General features: G+C 38.2%; 1 protein-coding gene across 2 annotated transcripts in view; it reads right to left on the minus strand.

Moving 5' to 3' along the window:
• The window catches only part of SHTN1 (shootin 1), a 100,348-nt gene that overhangs the window by 53,053 nt on the left and 27,219 nt on the right, over nt 1-20,076 (minus strand). For both annotated transcript variants that reach the window (XM_081328310.1, XM_081328309.1), the window contains exons 3-4: nt 13,226-13,286; nt 6,654-6,748 (exon numbers count right to left, since the gene is read on the minus strand). In XM_081328310.1, the coding sequence (XP_081184436.1) occupies nt 6,654-6,748; nt 13,226-13,286 (156 nt within the window). The remainder of the gene's footprint in view (nt 1-6,653; nt 6,749-13,225; nt 13,287-20,076) is intronic.

Genomic DNA, 20,076 nt, shown 5'->3' on the forward strand with positions numbered 1-20,076 from the left:
GCTGTCGAGAGCGTGGTGGCGTATCAACTCCCTCTGTTCCTGGAGGAAACTGATTATCTGGACCCATACCAATTGGGTTTCAGGCCCGGGCACAGCACGAAGACGGCATTGGTCGCGCTGGTGAATGATCTCTGGTGGGCTCGGGACAGGGGTTGCTCCTCTGTCCTAGTCCTATTAGATCTCTCAGCGGCTTTCGATATCATCGACCATGGTATCCTACTGCGACACCTCAGGGGGCTGGGAGTGGGAGGCACCGTTTTACGGTGGTTCTCCTCCTATCTCCTGGGTCGTTCGCAGTCAGTGTTGACAGGAGGGCAGAGATCCGCCCCGAGGCCTCTCGTTTGTGGGGTTCCTCAGGGGTCGGTTCTCTCTCCCCTCCTGTTCAACATCTATATGAAGCCACTGGGTGAGGTCATTCGTGGTTTTGGGGTGGGGTATCATCAGTACGCTGATGATACCCAACTCTTTCTTTCCACCCCGAACCAACCCAGCGATGCCCTCGCCGTGATGTCCCGTTGCCTGGAGGCGGTCCAGGTCTGGATGGGGAGAAACAGGCTTCGTCTCAATCCTGCCAAGACTGAGTGGCTGTGCATATCGGCATCTCGGACTAACCAGTTCATTCCACCTTTAACAATGGCGGGTGAGGTGTTGCCCCCCGTTGATAGGGCTCGCAACTTGGGCATCCTCCTGGATTCACAGCTCAATTTTGAAGACCATATAGGTGCCGTGACCAGGGGGGCTTTTGCCCAGGTTCGCCTGGTGCGCCAGTTGTGACCCTACCTGAATCGAGATGCCCTACGCACAGTCACTCATGCGCTCGTGACCTCCCGTTTAGACTACTGCAACGATCTCTACATGGGGCTGCCCTTGAGGACCACCCGGAGGCTTCAACTGGTGCAGAATGCAGCCGCGTGAGTTGTGATGGGGGCCTCCTGATACTCCCATGTAACACCTCTACTCCGCGAGCTGCATTGGCTTCCGGTTGCCCTTCGGGTGAGATTCAAGGTGCTGGTGATGACCTATAAACCCCTAAATGGTCTGGGTCTGGGATACTTGAGGGAACACCTCCTGCCAGCATCAAACTCCCTTCGTCCAGTGCGCTCGCACAGGGAGGGTCTTCTCAGGGTGCCGCCGGTAAAAGATTGCCGGCGGATAACACCCAGGGGGAGGGCCTTCTCTGTGGGTGCGCCTGCCCTCTGGAACCAGCTGTCCGTGGAGCTTAGGACCGCCCCTGACCTTCGTTCATTCCGTCGGGACCTGAAGACCTGGCTCTTTGAGCTCTCCGGCCCAGGCTAAGAATTTTTAACTGAGGTTTTTAGTTAAGGGATAATTTAATCTTTTTTTAATTATTTTTTTAACTTTTGTATTTTGTACTGTTTGATTTTAAATACCCTGTAAACCGCCCTGAGTCCTTCGGGAAAGGGCGGTATATAAATTTAATAAAATTAAATTAATTAAATTAAATTAAATTAAATTAAATTAAATTAAATTAATTAATTAAATTAATTAAAATTAATGTCATATTAATATATAATTTATGTATTTAATATTTTCTGCTATCGTACTAAAAATGATAATTCAGCACTTTTATAGAAATTTTTGAGGGCTTTATTTAAGATCCTGAGAAATGATTTGAACTAACTTGTAACTTTATAAAATTTTATAACTTTATAGTTTAAGTTGCAAGAGAAATGGGTTAAGAAGGTCCCTTTCAGATATCTTGTTAGCTGTTACTTCTAAGGATATGGGAAGAAAGGGCATGATATGGCTATAACTGGGAATTCTAGCTCCTGTCCAGAATTCAAGCATTTCTGAAGGTCCAATAAGTACACAACAGTTCTTCCCTTTTGTAAAGATACACACTGACTTTGACCATCTATGAATATACTGTGGCTTTCTATAGGGAATTCACAGAGTTCTAAACTTTGTACTCTAAGGCTTAAGCTCAGATGGAAACTTTTGAATGTAGGCCAGTGCTTTTAGTTATACATATTTAATTGAATCCAATGATACAGGATCATCAAGTTTGTTTGGTGAGTTCTACACTTTAATGGATTAAGTTACAGCTGCACACAGCAACCCACTTTCTCATCCTTTTCCAAAGATGGCACAACAGATAATTTAATCTGGCTTCCAGTTCCGGACTTTCGGTGCTCCCAGATGCGCGAGGGAATTGCTCTTCATATCACCTGGATTTCTTCATCGGGGGCCCCCTGTAAAGGGGTCAAAAGTCACCCTGGAGGGGCGATGAGCGGGGGAGAGGTCTCTCCAGTCGGCGGTAGAAGGGCGGCGGCCCTCCCGTCGGCTTGGAGCTACTCTCCGAACCGAAGAAGAAAGGATCGGCCACTCCCATGGCCCATCATTTAGCCATTTCCTGCCGAAGCCAAAAGCACAACAAAGCACTTGAAAACTGGGTGAGAACTTCCTTCTTGTTTTCCTAATTGTCTACTTTCCCTGTCAAAAGCTTCTTGAATTTGCTTCCCCCTGCGAGGAGAGAGGGAAGGGATTTCCCCCCCCATCCCCCTTAAGAGCAGCCTTTGTCTACATTGGGAGAGAAAAGAAACAGCCTTCTACTAAATTATACTGATTTATTGGACTTACTGCCTTTCTACTTTTGCCCCAAAGTTCCTATATCTTCAGAAATGGACTATTCTACCTATTAGTCTAAAAAAGGGGACAAAAAAGAAATAAATAAAAAGATACTGTCTGAAAAGGATTTGAAGTATTCTGGGGACATCTAGTGAATACTATTGGCAAACAAGCTTGCTTACGTTTTTGGACTGACCTTGGCATTAAGATAAAAACCTGAAACAGCTGGAGATGAATTTGGCTTAGACTTGTGGAGGTGGACTCTTACTGATTTTTGTTTGAAACATAGCCTCCACCAAGGACTATTTATAATTATTACAAAATGGAGAAGGATCAGCCACAAACCTTGCTTGATTATAACCTCATATTTGAAACAATCTACAGAGTCACTGAGATGTCTATCTCCAGATTTAATAATTTACATGCCAACCTTAAGTTACAAATTGAAACCCAGACTGCAACTAAAGAATTTATACTTCAGAATATAACAAAATTGGAAGATATTACTATTGAGACAGAGGAATATAAGCAACAACTATCCAAAGAACCGACAACTCTAAAAGTACAAGGAACTATGACTATGGCAGATAACCTTAAGGACCAACAACAAACTATGGGAAAACTTAATACTCAACTTTTGACTCCATCAAAAGAGCTTATAACTTTAGAAGTACCCTATGTACAAGATAGTGATGCTAACATAGAGGACATGGAAGATCAACAAAGCCAGTTTTCTGAAAGCCTGGATAGCCAAGCATTAATTACAAAATTGGATAAGACTCTTTACTTAAAGCAGATGAACCCAGACGGCAGAGGAATCCAGACCGAACTGAAGATAAAGTTTTTAGAGCAAATACAGAGACTAGAACTAACAGGGCAACAACATAATGATTACAAATGGTTTGATTTTTGTGGATCACTGATGGCTAGAAGGCCTCCTTCGATTCAAATAATATGTATTGGAGCGAAGGGAGACCTATCTGGCAATTCAAAGGCCTTGGTTTAGAAACCTGATTGGCACAAAAAGAAACCCAGAGTTAGATTTTAAAAGTGAGTTCTTAGAAAACCGTTAAAGGTTATCCTTTTAGTAATCAGTGATCAGAATCTAAAATAGAAAATGTTTATGAGATAGAACTAGAATGTGTTTATGTATCTATTAGGCTTATTTTAGACATTATAATTTGTGCACTGACATAATGGAAATTTGGTTTATAGATCCCACTTTTGATGTTAAAAGACATTTGATTATTCTATTTAAGAATTAAGAATTAGCTAAAGTTTAAAGCAGAATCTGGTTGTGTATAAATAGTTGCAGATTGATAAACATAGGCTGTGGTCCTGTCAATAACGTGTGATGTATTAGGATGTGAAACAGACGATGTTTATTAGGTAGAACATAGCTACTCAGCCACTGCGTACATGTTAGATGCTATAGTTTTTGCTGTAATGAAATAAGGGAAATTTGGGTTGTGAATATTATTTGGGATGTTAAAGGCTAAATTTGAATAATATAATTAAAATTAGGTAAACTTTAATAACAGGACATAGATATATTTCAATGAAATTGAATTTACAAATTTTTCAACTGACCATACTATTTCTAGAAATTTACTAGTTTAAACTGGTTGTATGAAATGTTAAGGGAAATTGAGAAGGATGTTTTGATAATGTAACCTGAATTACAGTAAGTACTGAAAACTCTGTTACTGAATCTCTGATTACCCAGTCATCATGATGCTTTCTAAATATGTAGATTTTAACTGAAAAACCAATAAAACTTGTTTAAAAAATTTAATCTAAAGATTTTTGCTCTTTGCTTCAATGTACAGAAAGAAAAATGGGTACAAAAATACATCATAAAATCAAAGAGGAAGAAAAAAGAAAAAGGACAAAACCTTGTAATGTATACAAACAACAGCTCCATTTCTAATTACCTTGATGACTCAGAGTAATATTGATCAGGTTTTTTTATCATGTCATGTCAATAGAAATTCAGTTCATACGAAGAAAGTACTCATAAACATTCAAGTTTGTAAAGTTGAAATAACACTGCCTTTCTGATGAAAAAAATAACCTTTTTTGCTATGACTCATACTTAATAGGTAGAAATATAAATAGTTCTTCAGACAGTAATAGATTTCAAACTCGGAGTAACATTCAGAAACACATTCCTACTTTTAAACTATTAATTTTCCAAGCTATATTAACAAGTATATGAAGTAAATGCGACTAACATATGGCTGCATTGCAGGGAGAAAAATACCCCCCCCCCAAAAAAAAACTGTCAGCTTCTTTTGGTTGTAAATTTGGAAGCACATTGGGTACAACTCACTACAAAATGAAATATGTAGATGAACATAAATGCCAGCATTATTTTTCAACAAGGACTATGCTGTTGTTGGATTTGAAACAAAAACATTTTTAAAATGCAGGTTAGAAAAGCAGGCATCAAGTTTTTCAAATTAAGAGCAGGCCTTGATATATTACTTCTGCACCATATGAAATCTTACCAAATTCTTGCTTCAAAAACAATTTACTGTTCCAATTAAAGCAAGTATATTTTATTTTTTAATAGTTTTTTTAAAAAAACAAGGCAAGATGAAAAAGACAGATCTGCAAAAAGGAATCCATTTTGAAAGGAGCACAATAAAACATAGCAGAGAACAGCAAAGCCAAATCATCTTACTTACTTACATACCCTCACAGAGTGATCATTGTTACGCCAGCCAAAGAGGGTTATTTTAGTGTGTATCATTACATAAAAAGAATGGAAAGGAAAAAAATCTATACATTCATGTTCATACTGTTAAGTTCTCATTTTATAAATCCTTATATAGTATCATTATGCAAACAATCAAGTAAATACCTATACAAAGTACAGTATTAGTGCACCTACATTTTAAAAAAATCCCTCTGTGGAATTTCTGCTCCATCTGAAGTAGTATTTTGGGTAGGGGGGAAATTCAAAAATGCACACACACATATACCTGCGCACACCCATACACAGACACAGCAACTCACAGAATCATGGACCAGCCAACATTGCTAATGAAATTTGGTTCAAAATTGCTTCAATCTATTTTCTGATGATGAAGTGGTTGGCATGTGTTTTCCACAACTAAAAAAAAAAAACTCCAAAGAGATAAAAACATTCTTTAATAATAATGATGCACTTCTGATGAGATGGAATATAGAAAATTATATACTCGGCAAATTCATCAACCTAGATGCAATCAACAGAGCAGTGCAGGTCACCTTTTGCTTGCTCCATAGTTTGCTTTCATAAACAATCACCTAAAATGTAATACTCTGCCTGACTTTTCCATTTGATTCAGACCCTGAAAACCTCATTATTCTTTTATGTCACAGACACTCAGTAGATTTCTAAACTTGTTTATCTGTTAACCCAGAATCATAAAATACATGTGGGAGGAAGGTGTCAAAGAATATAAATATGAATATATTTATGAACGTATTTATGAATATATGAATACATATGCACATATTGGTAAAATAACCATTTTCCATTGTTCCTATATTTCTCTCCAATCCCCAGGTATGAGCATCATATTTCAGGGTTGCTTCATTCTAACATGCAACCCTAACATATATTAAACTATTCCCCATGAAAGGATGCACTAACTCTAAGACTATAACCAACAACACCGAAAAGAATACTGGATATATCTGCAAGTTCAATGGAACAATATTGACAATATTTTGCCCCAGTGAGTAGATATGTCACACTAAAGTATATATACGATATATTTATTCAGGAGGAAATCCCACATAAAATTGAACAGGATTTCCGCCAAGTAATGCACAAGCGTTTACTGACGGTAATCCCAAAATAACTCGGGACAGAACATTAGCCTCATTTTCTGCAGTAGATCTCATAGTTTTTCCACTGTACAGTGGGCAAGAAGGTATTGACAAGGTAAGTTGTGTGAGTCCGTCCTGACCAACCTATTATTTATTTATTTTATTTTATTAAATTTATATACCTATTACCTTAAGACTATGACTTCTGAACAGAGAATATAACATATAAAATTGCTTCTTACCTTAGTAGCCAAAGCTTCTGCACTTTCACGACATGTCTTTTCAATCTCTAGGTGGTTCTGTATACAGCTGACTTCTTCAATAACCATATGAGAAACTAGAGAATTAGGGTAAAACCCATGATTCATACAGTTTACTATGAGTCAAACCTTCTCCCTATACTAGTGTTATTCAGAAGAACATCTTATGCTTATGAATATTTTTTAGACTGTCACATGTTTTAGTATGTATGTAATTGCTTTCCATGTATCACAGAGACTACCATATGAAACATAATAAAATGATACATTTGGGAAATTATGAAACCACATTCTTGGTTTTCACTCAGGAAACACCACACACACACACACACCCACACAGTACTCCGGACACACCAAGGTACACCCTAATGTGCCATTTCATGCATCTGATGGAGTGAGTTGTTGCTCATAAAAGTGTATGTCTTTTGATAAAATTTGCCATCAGACTCTTTCTGATTTCTTTGTACTATCTGTTTGTTGTTGTTTTTTATTAGCTGGTATGCTCTTTCTTGTTTCTCTCTCATTTTTGAACATATCGACGAAGACATTTTTGGTTCTTTTTAACATTCTTCCCCAACTACATCTCACTCTGCTATTTGGCCTTTCTCCGTAGTGTAGTTGGAGAAGAATGTTAAAACTCTCTCTGGCTTTTATTTTCAATTTGTCACTAAGTGTTTTGGGCTGCCAGACTGACTTCTTTTTAAACAAATCTTTCAATTCCACATACAATATGAGGGTGGGGGGTGGGGGGTGAGGGGGAATCACAAGTTTTTATTTTACACCAATGTGCTTGTGGCAGAGAAACAGCAAATTGCCAAGAAAGTTCTAATCCATCCTTGATCTGTTTTATTCCAAGATTTCTTCCATTGACTCATTAACCGTTTTTCCTGTCTCATCATTTTCTAGTCTTCCTTAATCCAGAAGGTTTACCAACCTCTACTATCAGGAATAAGTCACTTAGGAGCAATTGAGTCAATGGCTAGAGCCATTTCTACATTTAAAATTCTCTCAGTTGCCTGTGGAAAAATGTTAACTCCTCTTTCTCATAAGATTTAAATATTATGATTCTGGAACCAGCAGAATTTAGATCTGTCAAAAGATCTATTTGGAATTTATCTCCATTCAGGTCTATTGGAATGCTTTATCAATCCTGTATATAGTATGTCCCTTAGGAGTGAGTGTATCCCATTCCATCCCAATTTAAATGTAAAACATTTCAACAGGTAAATATCTAGTTACAGGTCAATTTTCCTGCCCCAACACGTCACCCAGATTATACTATTTGAAAATTATTCTGTTAGAAAAAAGTGTTCTTGCAGCAAGGGTGCAATAATGCAGCTCAAATATCAATTGTAGCCTGCTAGCATCTCTTCTGCAACCTCAACCTATCCCATATCATTTAAATGTAGGTAAGGGGGATGTAGAAAGGTTTAGTCTTCTACAGACTTCAGACTCCTATTTCACTCTTTACAACTCCTGTATAACTTTTCCCCCTGCCCAAATGTATCCTGATTCTGCCCAATTTTACAGTGTAGTCATTATATTCTAGATCAAGCCTAAGGAGGCTCTTGGGCCATTGGAAGTTGCAATGCCTATCTGTTTGCTATGTTCAAAATCAAGCTTTACAGCTCCATAGGTGTGGAGTAGTGCTGAAAACTATGCCTTAAAAGCAACATGAGAAGAACGATACGCTCCATAATTATTATTTATACTTTGAGTTCTGCGAGCTTCTGGCACTGTACCATGACAGAGATGAAAGCAAACACACTTAACCCAAGGACATGCGTTGTGCTTCAGCTAGGCCTGGAGCATTGCCACATGGCAGTTGTGTGTTGGGTAGAAAAGGTAAAACCAAAACTGGCCAAGCAAATTCTCTATGCTGGGATCATGTAATCAAAGAACACAGTGGCAAAAGAATTGGCACCAGCACCCATACTTTAAGAGGCTTATCTTCTATTAGGTCAACCCAGGCCATCCATTTTTTTCTGTGTGCCATGAGCCAAGAATAGGAATAAGCAATGCATGCCATGCAGAGAAACTGTCAGCAAATGGGAAGAGTGTACAAAACATGAAAAAAATGCAAGTAGACTGTGCCACATATTGCAAGAAAAAAAAAGTTACCAGCCAATTTGCTTCAGACTGCAGTCCTATAGCCAGGTGCTTGGGAGTAAAATCTATTAAGTCATTGTAATTAACTTCTATGAGTTTAGTTGCACAGTGGCATTAAGGAAATTATTGCCTCTGAACTGAAAGTATAAAGTGATAACATGCTCAGAAAGTAAAGTGCTTCATTATACTTAACTTGACTACCATATTATACACATAAAATAAAGGTAAAGGTGAAGGTTCCCCCGCACATGCATGCTAGTCGTTTCCGACTCTAGGGGCCGGTGCTCATCTCCGTTTCAAAGCCGAAGAGCCAGCGCTTGTCCGAAGACGTCTCCGTGGTCATGTGGCTGGCATGACTAGACGCCAAAGGCGCACGGAACGCTGTTACCTTCCCACCGTAGTGGTCCCTATTTTTCTACTTGCACTTTTACGTGCTTTCGAACTGCTAGGTTGGCAGAAGCTGGGACGAGTAACAGGCGCTCACTCTGTTACGCGGCACTCGGGATTCAACCCGCCAAACTGCCGACCTTCTGATCGACAAAATATGTACATGTAAAACATGCACCAGGGAAATGTGCAATGAAACCAGAATTATCTGTTTCTGTATCACATTATGAAATTATGAAAAACTCTATAAACATAACAAGAAACTATTGTTCACATGGCATATTGTTCTTACATATAAATCAATGACCAAAAAGAATGTATGTACCTTATTAGTTTTTAACCAAGAAGGCTTTGTTATTTCTCATAGTTAGCTGAAAATATCCTAGAAATAACTCACGGTTCATTTACGATTAGTTAACCTGCAATTATGATTAAATTTCCAAAGAGGAAAAAAACTTTAAAAATTAAATAGCAAGAAAAGGTGCTACATTCTAAGATGTCCTGAGTTTTTCTTAGGTTGATATTAAAATTCATAAAGCAACACTAAGTGGCCAGAACCCACTCCAACCTCAACATTTTTTCAGGGGTAATAATAATATGCAGCAAATGCAGGCCAACCAAAAACCACTTAACTAATTAGTAGTTGCAGTCACCGAGAAAACATGAATCAACACTGTTATTACAAGTGGCACATTTGAGTGGCATCTAATTATGACTTGATGAGCGTGATACTTGCATTATCAACATTACTCCCGCATCCCATCAGGGACTAAAAGCCGCTGATGGCATTGACTGCAAGAAACTCCCACTCAATGGCACTGCAGCACCCAACAATCTCCTTGGCAGGGGCACCCTCACTAAATGGCACGTTAAGCGTAATTACTGGCCGACATTGTAAATAAACAGGATTGGAAGTGAAAATTGTACCAAGTGCATAAGACACAATCTGACACATTGGAAGTGGCAGCCTTAATTGAGAGTTTCTTTGACTGTTCAAGATCATTTCAACTGCATTTCTCGGAGGACAGTGATTATAACTGTGGAGACAGACGGCATAATGGTATCAGCACTGCTGACAGAGCAGTGAATTAAATTGTATCTGCTGTTGTGTGAAAGCCTTGATGAGAAGTACAGATCCTTAGTGGTCTTATCATTATCACACAATGGTCATGTTGTCATCAACCTTTCTGGCTCCAATTGAAAAGAAATGATTGTGTGGTGACGCGTCCCCCTCCCTTACCACCACCTTCTATCTCTTGTGCTGAATAGAACCAATTTTCAGAGAGCTATGAAATCACGCTATAGGGCCTAAAATGCAGCTGCTTGGCATACAAACTGGGCCCCATTAAACAGGAATCAGGCACAATATGTGTTTATGCCGAGAGAACAAATAGAAGCTGAGCACAGGCCAAGTTTATTCACAGACACAAAGCCCATGTAGCTCTTCATCAATATAATTGCCTTTTATATTGTCATTTAAATAATGGGCTCCATTATTGCTGTAAAATCCTAATATTCCTGGCATTTATTGCCATGTTTACAAGACATGTCTTTTTTTTTTAAGGAAGGTAGGGGGAAAAAAGAATCAGAAAAAAAATGAAGAGGAAGATAAAAGAAACCTATGACATTTTACAAAAGCAAATACTACTTTTGAATTTTAAGTCTTAACTACTTGACATTTTCTCCCTGCTTTATGAATTGCCAATATAATAACAAATACAAATAGGCCATAAAGTATTTGTGTATTCTTATACGTGATACTCATTCCCTTTCTTTTCACGGGAATTTGACTTATAATTAGAAAATGTTTGCCACTTAGGGTGATAGCCTAAGTTTAGGATTGTTTTGTAGAAGGCATTTCATAAATGGCCTATATATGAACTAGGATAAACAAGAGCTGTGTAAATTCCTTTGACAGCCCTGCAATAGATGCAAGGTCCTTAGGCTTTTTTTTAAAAAAAAATTATTATTAACCCAACAAAACAAACTATAGTGACAGAGAGGTAACATAACAAGCTGTGATACTGTTGTCATCGTTCTCAAGAAGCTATTCAGAAGAGCTTTTCCACTCTCATTAGCTGTGTTTTGTTACCCTCAGACCCCACACTGGATCAATAAAAATGTGGCCTCATAAGAGAAAATCTAGATACTTGGCAAGATGGGTGAGTATGTATGTGTGTGTGTGTATATATATATATATATATATATATATATATATATATATATATATATATATATAAAAGGGGACACTGAAGCTCAAGAAGTCTGCAATCCTGGGCTTTCAATCCATAGGCAAATAGGGATTTTCTGATTTTCTGATCCCATGGGTGGGATTTCTTCTCTCTAACTGCATATCAAAAAGTATAAAAAAGAATAGGTGAAAAAGGTAAACAAAACAAGACAAAGGTTTCTTTCCATTATAACACCTTGAAATAAAAATGTCATCCAGATTTTTATTTTTATTTTTTTTAAAGAAGAGCTTTTAGTTTCTGCTAACAAGAAAAAAAAACATTCTCTTTCTGGCTATTGGAGCAGAACTCTAGATGTTTTAAAAATATTTTATTTTATTAGATTTAGGGAAGCCATTAAGCTGATAATGGATGCAAGAAAGCAAAAGCAAAAGCAAATAAAATGGTTGTAATCAGTAATATATAAATTTTAATTAACTGTACCTATAATGTTTATGCTAGGTCTTTTGGAAATAAATCACTTTTTCTCAGCCAAAGAAAGATTAATGGAGTTTAAAGAAACATTACGCTAGATCAATTATGCCAACTGTGAGTCATGGGAGATTAGAAAGTTAGCAAAATGGAAGCAACTCCTTGACAAGAAAATGCCAAAGGAGTAAATGAACAGAACTTTAATAGGATGAGTTGTGCCCTGTAAAAACATCAAGACAGATTTTCGGTCAGTTTTAGAAATCTTAGAGCAGGGGTGTCAAACTCAATTTCATTGAGGGCCGCATCAGCATTGCGGTTGCCCTTAGGGGGCCGGGTGGGTATGGCCAGGGTAGGCGTGGCCTACTGGTGGGGCGTGGCTAGAGTGCGTATGGCCTGCTGGGTGGGTGTGGCCAGCTCTACATCGTTCGCATCAAGGGTGCTTATGGGGGCCTGGGCAGGAGTGGGACAGATCTGAGGGTCTCTGGCAGAAGGAGGGTCTCTGGGCCAGGGCCAAGGCGGTGGGGGCTGTTCCCTCACTGTTTCCAAGATGGCTTCAAGGGCCGCATGAAACCACTTCGCAGGCCTGATCCGGCCCCCGGGCCTTGTGTTTGACATGTCTTAGAGCAAAGTTGCCCAACCTTTCGGTGTTGGCGGTTCGGAATGGGGAGGGAAAGAAAGGATGGTTTTGTGGGAGGGGTAAACACATTCACACGTGCGCACGAACACCTGTTACTCATGTGAGTGAAGTTGCGAGCATCTGTGACACTTATGGTGATACGCACGTACATGCGCACGCACACACACGCATTGGCCAGCCACTGACACAGCCTGATGACCAATAGGCTGTGGCCAGGTAGTAGGTTGCAGCCCACAGGTTGGGGACCCATCTTAGAAAATGTATTAGTACATAGTTTGACTTTACAGATACAAAAAGATTTGACTTTATCCAGAAATCCACTACTCCTTTTACAAGTGTATGAGAGGCAAATGTTTGTAGATAAAATCCATTGTTGGGAGAACAAAAATTTTGCAAACATTTACAGATGTACAGGAGCTTTCGCTGGATATATATATTATTTCATAAATAATTAAAGGCAGCAAACATATCTAATACTCCTTCTCCTCCTATTTTCTATACACAACAACTCTGTGAGGTAGGAAAGAGAGTGATTGGCCAGTCTCAACCAGCCAGCTTTCATGCCTAAGGTGGGACTAAACCTCAGAGTCTTCTGGTCATTATTAATTTGGGGTGTTGGGAGTAGATATTAAACTATGTGAACTACACACACAAAAAAAACCCTAGAAAAATAGTGTCACTTCTCCCAAAATAACCCTATTATATGTAAATAGTTGCAACTTTGGAAAAAGTAAACATATTTTTGCTCATTTAAACCTTACCTTTATGCAGTTCTTCCAGCCGTTTGACCGCTTCATCTCTCTCTTGTCTGAATTTGTCACTCTGGAAAAAATACGTTTTCATATTAAAAAGGATACTTTCTCACAATTGACAGTAAATAGACCAAAACTTAAAACTGCAAGACCAGCTTACAACTAAATGTGAAAGAATAGTAGTGGGTGTTAGGGAAGAAACTAGCATGGGGGTCGGAGGGAACAGCAGTTTCCAGGCTAGACAAAATTGTTATATTAACACTGATCACTGCCTTCCAAGGTCAACAAGGGAATGCTTAACTATGCACAGATTTGGAAATGCAAGATGAAAAAGTTAGATTTTTAATTCTGGAATCTGGACTTATATATATAAGCCTTGAATTGTATTTACAGCATCAGGCAAATCTTGGAAATAGCTTCATTCTTGTCTATCCATGTAATTTTCTGTTACATAAGTGAAGTCCTGAATAAGAGCTTAGATTCTGGCCACTTATGTATGCAAGTTCCAACCACACATAGCTAAGAGTGAATTTTTCCATTTAAACTTAATAGCTCTATGTACATTACATCCCAAATTCTTTCACATTATATAATCCCCCACCCAATCAGCACACCTCCACCCACAGAACACACCCCCTCTGGCAGTTCAAAAAAGAGGAACAAACAGCCACTACCACATGCTTCTCCCAGAAGAAGGAAGCTGAAGCCACCAGCCTGAGGATGACGGATGGGATTCCGTCGAAACGTTGCTCTTACACCCTCAATTCTACATGGGGAAAAACCCGAATGACCAAAGATCCATATATATATATATATATATATATATATATATATATATATATATATATATATATATATATATATATATATATATATATATATATTTGTTTTCGTAGATTCTCGCGGGTGTCTGTATGTGTAGATCTAGAGTCTCGGGTTTCTTCCCGCGTTCCTTTCATCTTCAGAAAGTTGTGGCGACGTTTCGACGAAATCCCATCCGTCATCATCAGGCCGGAGTGTTCCTCCTGCTGCTTCCAGGAGCAATGCGTGGTCTGGCTGTTCCTTTCCTTCCAACTGCCGGTGGGGCTGTGTTCTGATTGGGTGGAGGCGTGGCTGCTTTCTGATTGGGTGGGGGTGTCCTCCGACTGGGTGGAGGCGTGGTTGTCTTCTGATTGAGTGGAGGCGTGGCTGTCTTCTGATTGGGTGGATGCGTGGTTGTCTTCTGATTGGTTGGAGGCGTGGCTGTCTTCTGATTGGGAGGGGTGTGTTCTGAATGGGTGGGGTTTTTTGTTGTGTTAGTACAACACTAGTACTTCACTAGTACAACACATAAACACTACGGGACACAACATCAATTTTGAAGGTACAAAAACAATCGCCAAAATAGAACATCTCAATAGCAGAATAATCAGAGAAGCCATTGAAATAGAAAAACACTCAGACAGTATGAACAAGCGAGACGACACCTCCCGCTTACATGCCATTTGGAAACCAGCATTGATAGAGAAACGAATTTCAGCAAACAAGGATTTAAAAAACCAACAAACAACCCCAAATGCCACCAGCCCCAGCAAGACTCATCCACACCCAGAACAAAAACTCTCCCACACAGAAGACAGAACAAGTCAAGCAAAAGTGCCATCACCCAAGCAGAAGAACGCTCACACGAACCTGACTGACCCATACCAGAGATACATAGCAGGTCCTCGAACTCGGAGCCAAACCAAAGCTCTGGAGGCCACTACACAGCCCACTCCTCAGGACACCAAATCACAACACTCAGGATATTACAACACAACAAAAAAACCCCACCCATTCAGAACACACCCCTCCCAATCAGAAGACAGCCACGCCTCCAACCAATCAGAAGACAACCACGCATCCACCCAATCAGAAGACAGCCACGCCTCCACTCAATCAGAAGACAACCACGCCTCCACCCAGTCGGAGGACACCCCCACCCAATCAGAAAGCAGCCACGCCTCCACCCAATCAGAACACAGCCCCACCGGCAGTTGGAAGGAAAGGAACAGCCAGACCACGCATTGCTCCTAGAAGCAGCAGGAGGAACACTCCGGCCTGATGATGACGGATGGGATTTCGTCAAAACGTCGCCACAACTTTCTGAAGATGAAAGGAACGCGGGAAGAAACCCGAGACTCTAGATCTACATATATATATATATATATATATATATATATATATATATATATATATATATATATATATATATATATATATATATATATATATATATATGTCAAATGTTTGACTCATATCTCCTCAAAGATCCATATATATATATATATATATATATATATATATATATATATATATATATATATATATATATATATATATATATATATATATATATATATATATATATATATATATATATATATATATATGTCAAATGTTTGACTCATATCTCCCCTTGCAGAAAGCTAACAGAGAGCGAGAGAGAACCTGTGGCTCAAGAGGTAAAAATACTGCCTAATATGCAATCAGCCCAGGTTCGAATCTCAGAAGGGTATGACTGACTGATGAAGACTAAAGAGTCAGAAATGCATCTTAGTCTCCCTTAATTCTTTGTTAGTAATTTACACACACACACACACACACACACACACACACACATATATATATATATATATATATATATATATATATATATATATATATAAAATAATTTTCACATGACAAGAAAGAGCATCCTTTTCTATGTCTTTTATATTTACTTTTGTATTTTATCAACACAGTTCATAGGACAGGGGTACTTCTAGCACAGGGTTCCATTAAAGGCAATGCAGAGCTATTCCATCTTTTCTTTTCTTTTTTTCCTTTTCTTTTCTTCCCTCCCTCCCTTTTTTCCTCCCTCCCTTCCTTCTATACAAAGAAAACTAGGGAAACATGAGAGAGTAATAACTAGGATGCTCTGTAATTCTATCAAGTAGACTGTTCCGATGTACAGACTGTACAGGCTGAAAAACCTCCAAGGATATAAAAACTATAGCTATAATCTCATAACTAGTACCAGCATATTCTTCCATTGTTGCTCTTAGTTCTGTTTATAAGGGATGCCTGGGTTTGTTGGTTTGTTTTTTATAAATATGTGGATTTAATCTTATTTTTAAAGGGAGTCCCTCCTTGGCTATCCTATTTTTCTCCATCTCAGACACAATCACTAACAATTTTGTCTTGCACCCACTCTAACACGCAATCAGATGACTTTTGTTTAAGAACTGCTTCTGTTTACATACCACCACCAATTAAAAAAAACAGGTAATTGGCTCAGCACAGTGTTTCTCAACCTTGGCATCTTTAAGATGTATGGCCTTCAACTCCTAGGATTCACCAGCTAGATGTGAACATGATCCCTATAAATTCATTATATAAGTGCAAATCAACTTGATGCAGGACATCCACAATGATATTCTTGATGTATTTCTAAATATGAACAACCATGGTGGAAGGAACATGAATTGGATTATAAAAATAGTTATGGGAACATGGACAGAACACTTCCCCTCATGCTACTTGCTTTGGAATGCCATGCCTTCATAAAAAAAATCACTTTCTGTGGCAGGGTGGGTGAAAATTTTGAAAATAGTTATCCTCCATTCACCAGGGTTATTACCTCAATGTGACTCAGCTGTCCTGACTTCTCTTCCTTTAATCTGAAAAAAAAAATCCTGGCCAAACATCTCCCATATTCCACTGCACATACCTTTAAGCTGATAGCTCCACAACAATAACTTTATTTGAATAAAATTATAACTAAGACTCTTCCAGTTCACTCCAAATTTAACTGAAATTCTAGGAACCTGCACCTTTCTTTATAAAATAGAATGATTATATAATGTTGGAGAGAGGTTAGAATTAAAACATTTCATTCAGATTTATATGACAATGGAAATGCCTACCAATTTTGTTTAAAAAAATGCTTTGTATCTTAGAATAAAAATGAATGGTCAAGGCTATCAAATCTAAAGATGCCAGCTGCCATACATCCTACATAATATTCAGTCTTAACTCACATGCACAAAAATATCTACACAAAGCCATATATCTTTGAATATGTAGAAGTAAAAAAGATACCTGGCATATTCATGTCAGGGATTCAAATTAATAACCTGAAAGGCATAGACTTTTTTGTTGTAAATCAACAGTGGGTTGGATTTACTTAATAGGAAAAAGTCTGCAAAAATGTATTTTCATATAGCATCCTCTTTCAATCAATAGAAATAGATGGTTTCTATTAACAACAGAAACTATCAAAATGCATACACGGTAAGGGAGGAAGAATTACAACCCCTACTATAAAATAGATATAATTATTTCTTGCTTACTCTCTTAATATACAGCTTCATGTAAAATGTAATCCACTTATCTCTTAAGCCATAGTCATCTTTTGCCTTTAGTCAAATCAAACCAACTCAAATCAATATTCATTACTGAAATAGACCAGCATAAGGCCTGGGGAAGGAATACAGTAAATAAAAGAAGACACAGAGATATAAAAGATATAAAGGGTGCAGAGAACATTAAAAGCTATATCAAAGATATGGACTGAGTGTAAATTAAAAGACCATAAGCTTCTAGGTTTTAAAGTACTCCATGGTGAAAAACTAGGGGCATTGCTAAAAATAAGCTGTAAGGTTTGGCATTAACCATGAGGTAAATGGCATTGTACAATGAATGTTGAGTGCTCCTACACAGAACCAAAAAACACAGCATGTTGAGGCCCAATTTATATGCAAAAGGAACAGGGAAATGCAAAATGCCATGTGTCCCAGATACTGTATAATAGAATGGAGTTTTTGTGGTTGTAAAAAAACATTGGCAGAAGATGTACTGTATTGCTTTTATGTACCCCATTGTTACAAGGGCATTTTGTTCTGAGAAACGAGTCTTCCTGTATCATTCCCCAAGTACACTGGAAGGAGGGTGTCACATCATGTCAAAGTAACGGCCCTTGGTGATCCCAAGGGTGGTTTTCAAAAGGCAACTGGACTTTGATTTTTTTCCTTAAAAACATTATGCCTACCTCTGAAGAACTGAAGAAGCTTCTTGAATGAGAAGCAAAATGTTTTCAAGGAAAGAAACCAAGAAAGTCCACTTGCCTTTTGAAAAGCACCTTTAGGATAACTACAACCTGGAGTAGTTGAGACTTTTGGCCCTTGGCGAGTTGAGAATTCTAGTTGTGTTAGGTATGCCACAGGAAAGCAAATTTCCTCGGATCTCAGGGAGAAATTGTAGGTCAGGCCAGTGTTACATATTACTTATGCACTATATAGAAAGAGTTTTGATTGTAACCTAGAAGGGGAAAAATGTCACAACTATCTGATTTCTACATGAATTGGAAATCATTGTTTATAGTTGGGGGGAAGGCAAAACCAAGGAGCTAAGCATGGCCAGAGACATTATAGCCTTCACCATAGTGACGCCTGTACCCAGTCGCAGGGTAGCACTGGAGATACAGCTAGTGACTTGAAGGATTGTTCTAAAGAATTTTGATTGTACAAACTCCAGAAGGCAAAATTGGAACAGGAACCCAAGTGAGTACCATGAAAAAGCTATGCTGCTGGCTTGACTCCAAACATGTAATGTAATGGCCACCTTTTAAGGATAGTAGATGGGCTCCTCTGTGTAGTTTAAACCATGAAGTTCTTGTTAGCTTTCTTGCTGATGGCAGAGTAGAGGAGTAAACTATTTGAAACAGGAAAACTCTTCAATCTTGTGGTCATCTAATTCTATAAATGAATTTGAACCCTTTGAGCAAATGCCATAATTTTGGCTTTTTAGTAGTTAGGTTCCAGCAGGTCTTCCTTGCAACACTGTCATAGAGTTCTTAGTGCAGTTAAAAGGCGAATAAGATTTCTTGAGGATATTATTGTATTGTCTGCTACAGTAGGATGGAAAAGTGTGCCCAGCAAGTGGAAGTCTGAGTTGTTGAGTTGGCCCTCCATGGAGTTAATATAAAAGTGGAATAATAGTGATGCCAGTATGTAGGCTTACTTGATGCCCTTGCAGGTTTCATTAGTACTAGCAAGAGGGCCCTGAAGGTTTCACCTTACTTTGAGCAACATGTCTTCATGTAGCATTCATATTAGGTATAATAGGCACCAGACAACTGACATGGCCTACAGCTTCTCCCCCAGTTTGATGCATGTGATGGAATCCAATGCTATTTTAAAATCTAAAAGCAGCATTGGAGAGTCAGACATTTTTCAATGAAGGGCCAAAGTACTCATACAGTATTTAGCCTGCCTATCTTTTCAACAATCGTTTGGTTGCAAGACACCTAGAGTTTGGTTTTAAGATGGCCGGCCGTATAAATGTTTGAAATAAATAAAAATAAATAAATATCTGCCAAAACAGAGTGATTCAATTATCATATTTCTTCAAAGTTTGCAATAACTTCATTAAAAACTATAGAAAAATCCATTTATTGCAAAACTGTGCCAAAATGAAAATACAGAACTATTACAAAAGAAATTTACACATTGATCGTGACACTGTAAAAAGCACGCTTTTAATTGATTTCCTAGTAGCAGGGACAGTTTTCAACAGAAAACAGGCGAAAAAAACTTCCTAACCCTAATTGGGGGATATTACAGATGAGATATCCATAGCTTTTTCTTCAAAACAAAAGTCTGAACCTTCAATGACAGAAAAAAATCCATAGTACTTGTTTTGAACAAGTCACACTTGCAATTTAAAATTGTTCAAAGCTAATCTGAATAAAATAAAATTTTAAAAAAAAACCCCAGGACAAATTGATTAGGAAATGAAACATTAACAAAACTTAAAATGCATACATACATAAGATAAACACAAGAAAAAAGCTATCTAGT

Source organism: Vipera berus (genome assembly GCF_964194415.1).
Source record: "Vipera berus genome assembly, chromosome: 5".
NCBI classification, from domain to species: domain Eukaryota; kingdom Metazoa; phylum Chordata; class Lepidosauria; order Squamata; family Viperidae; genus Vipera; species Vipera berus.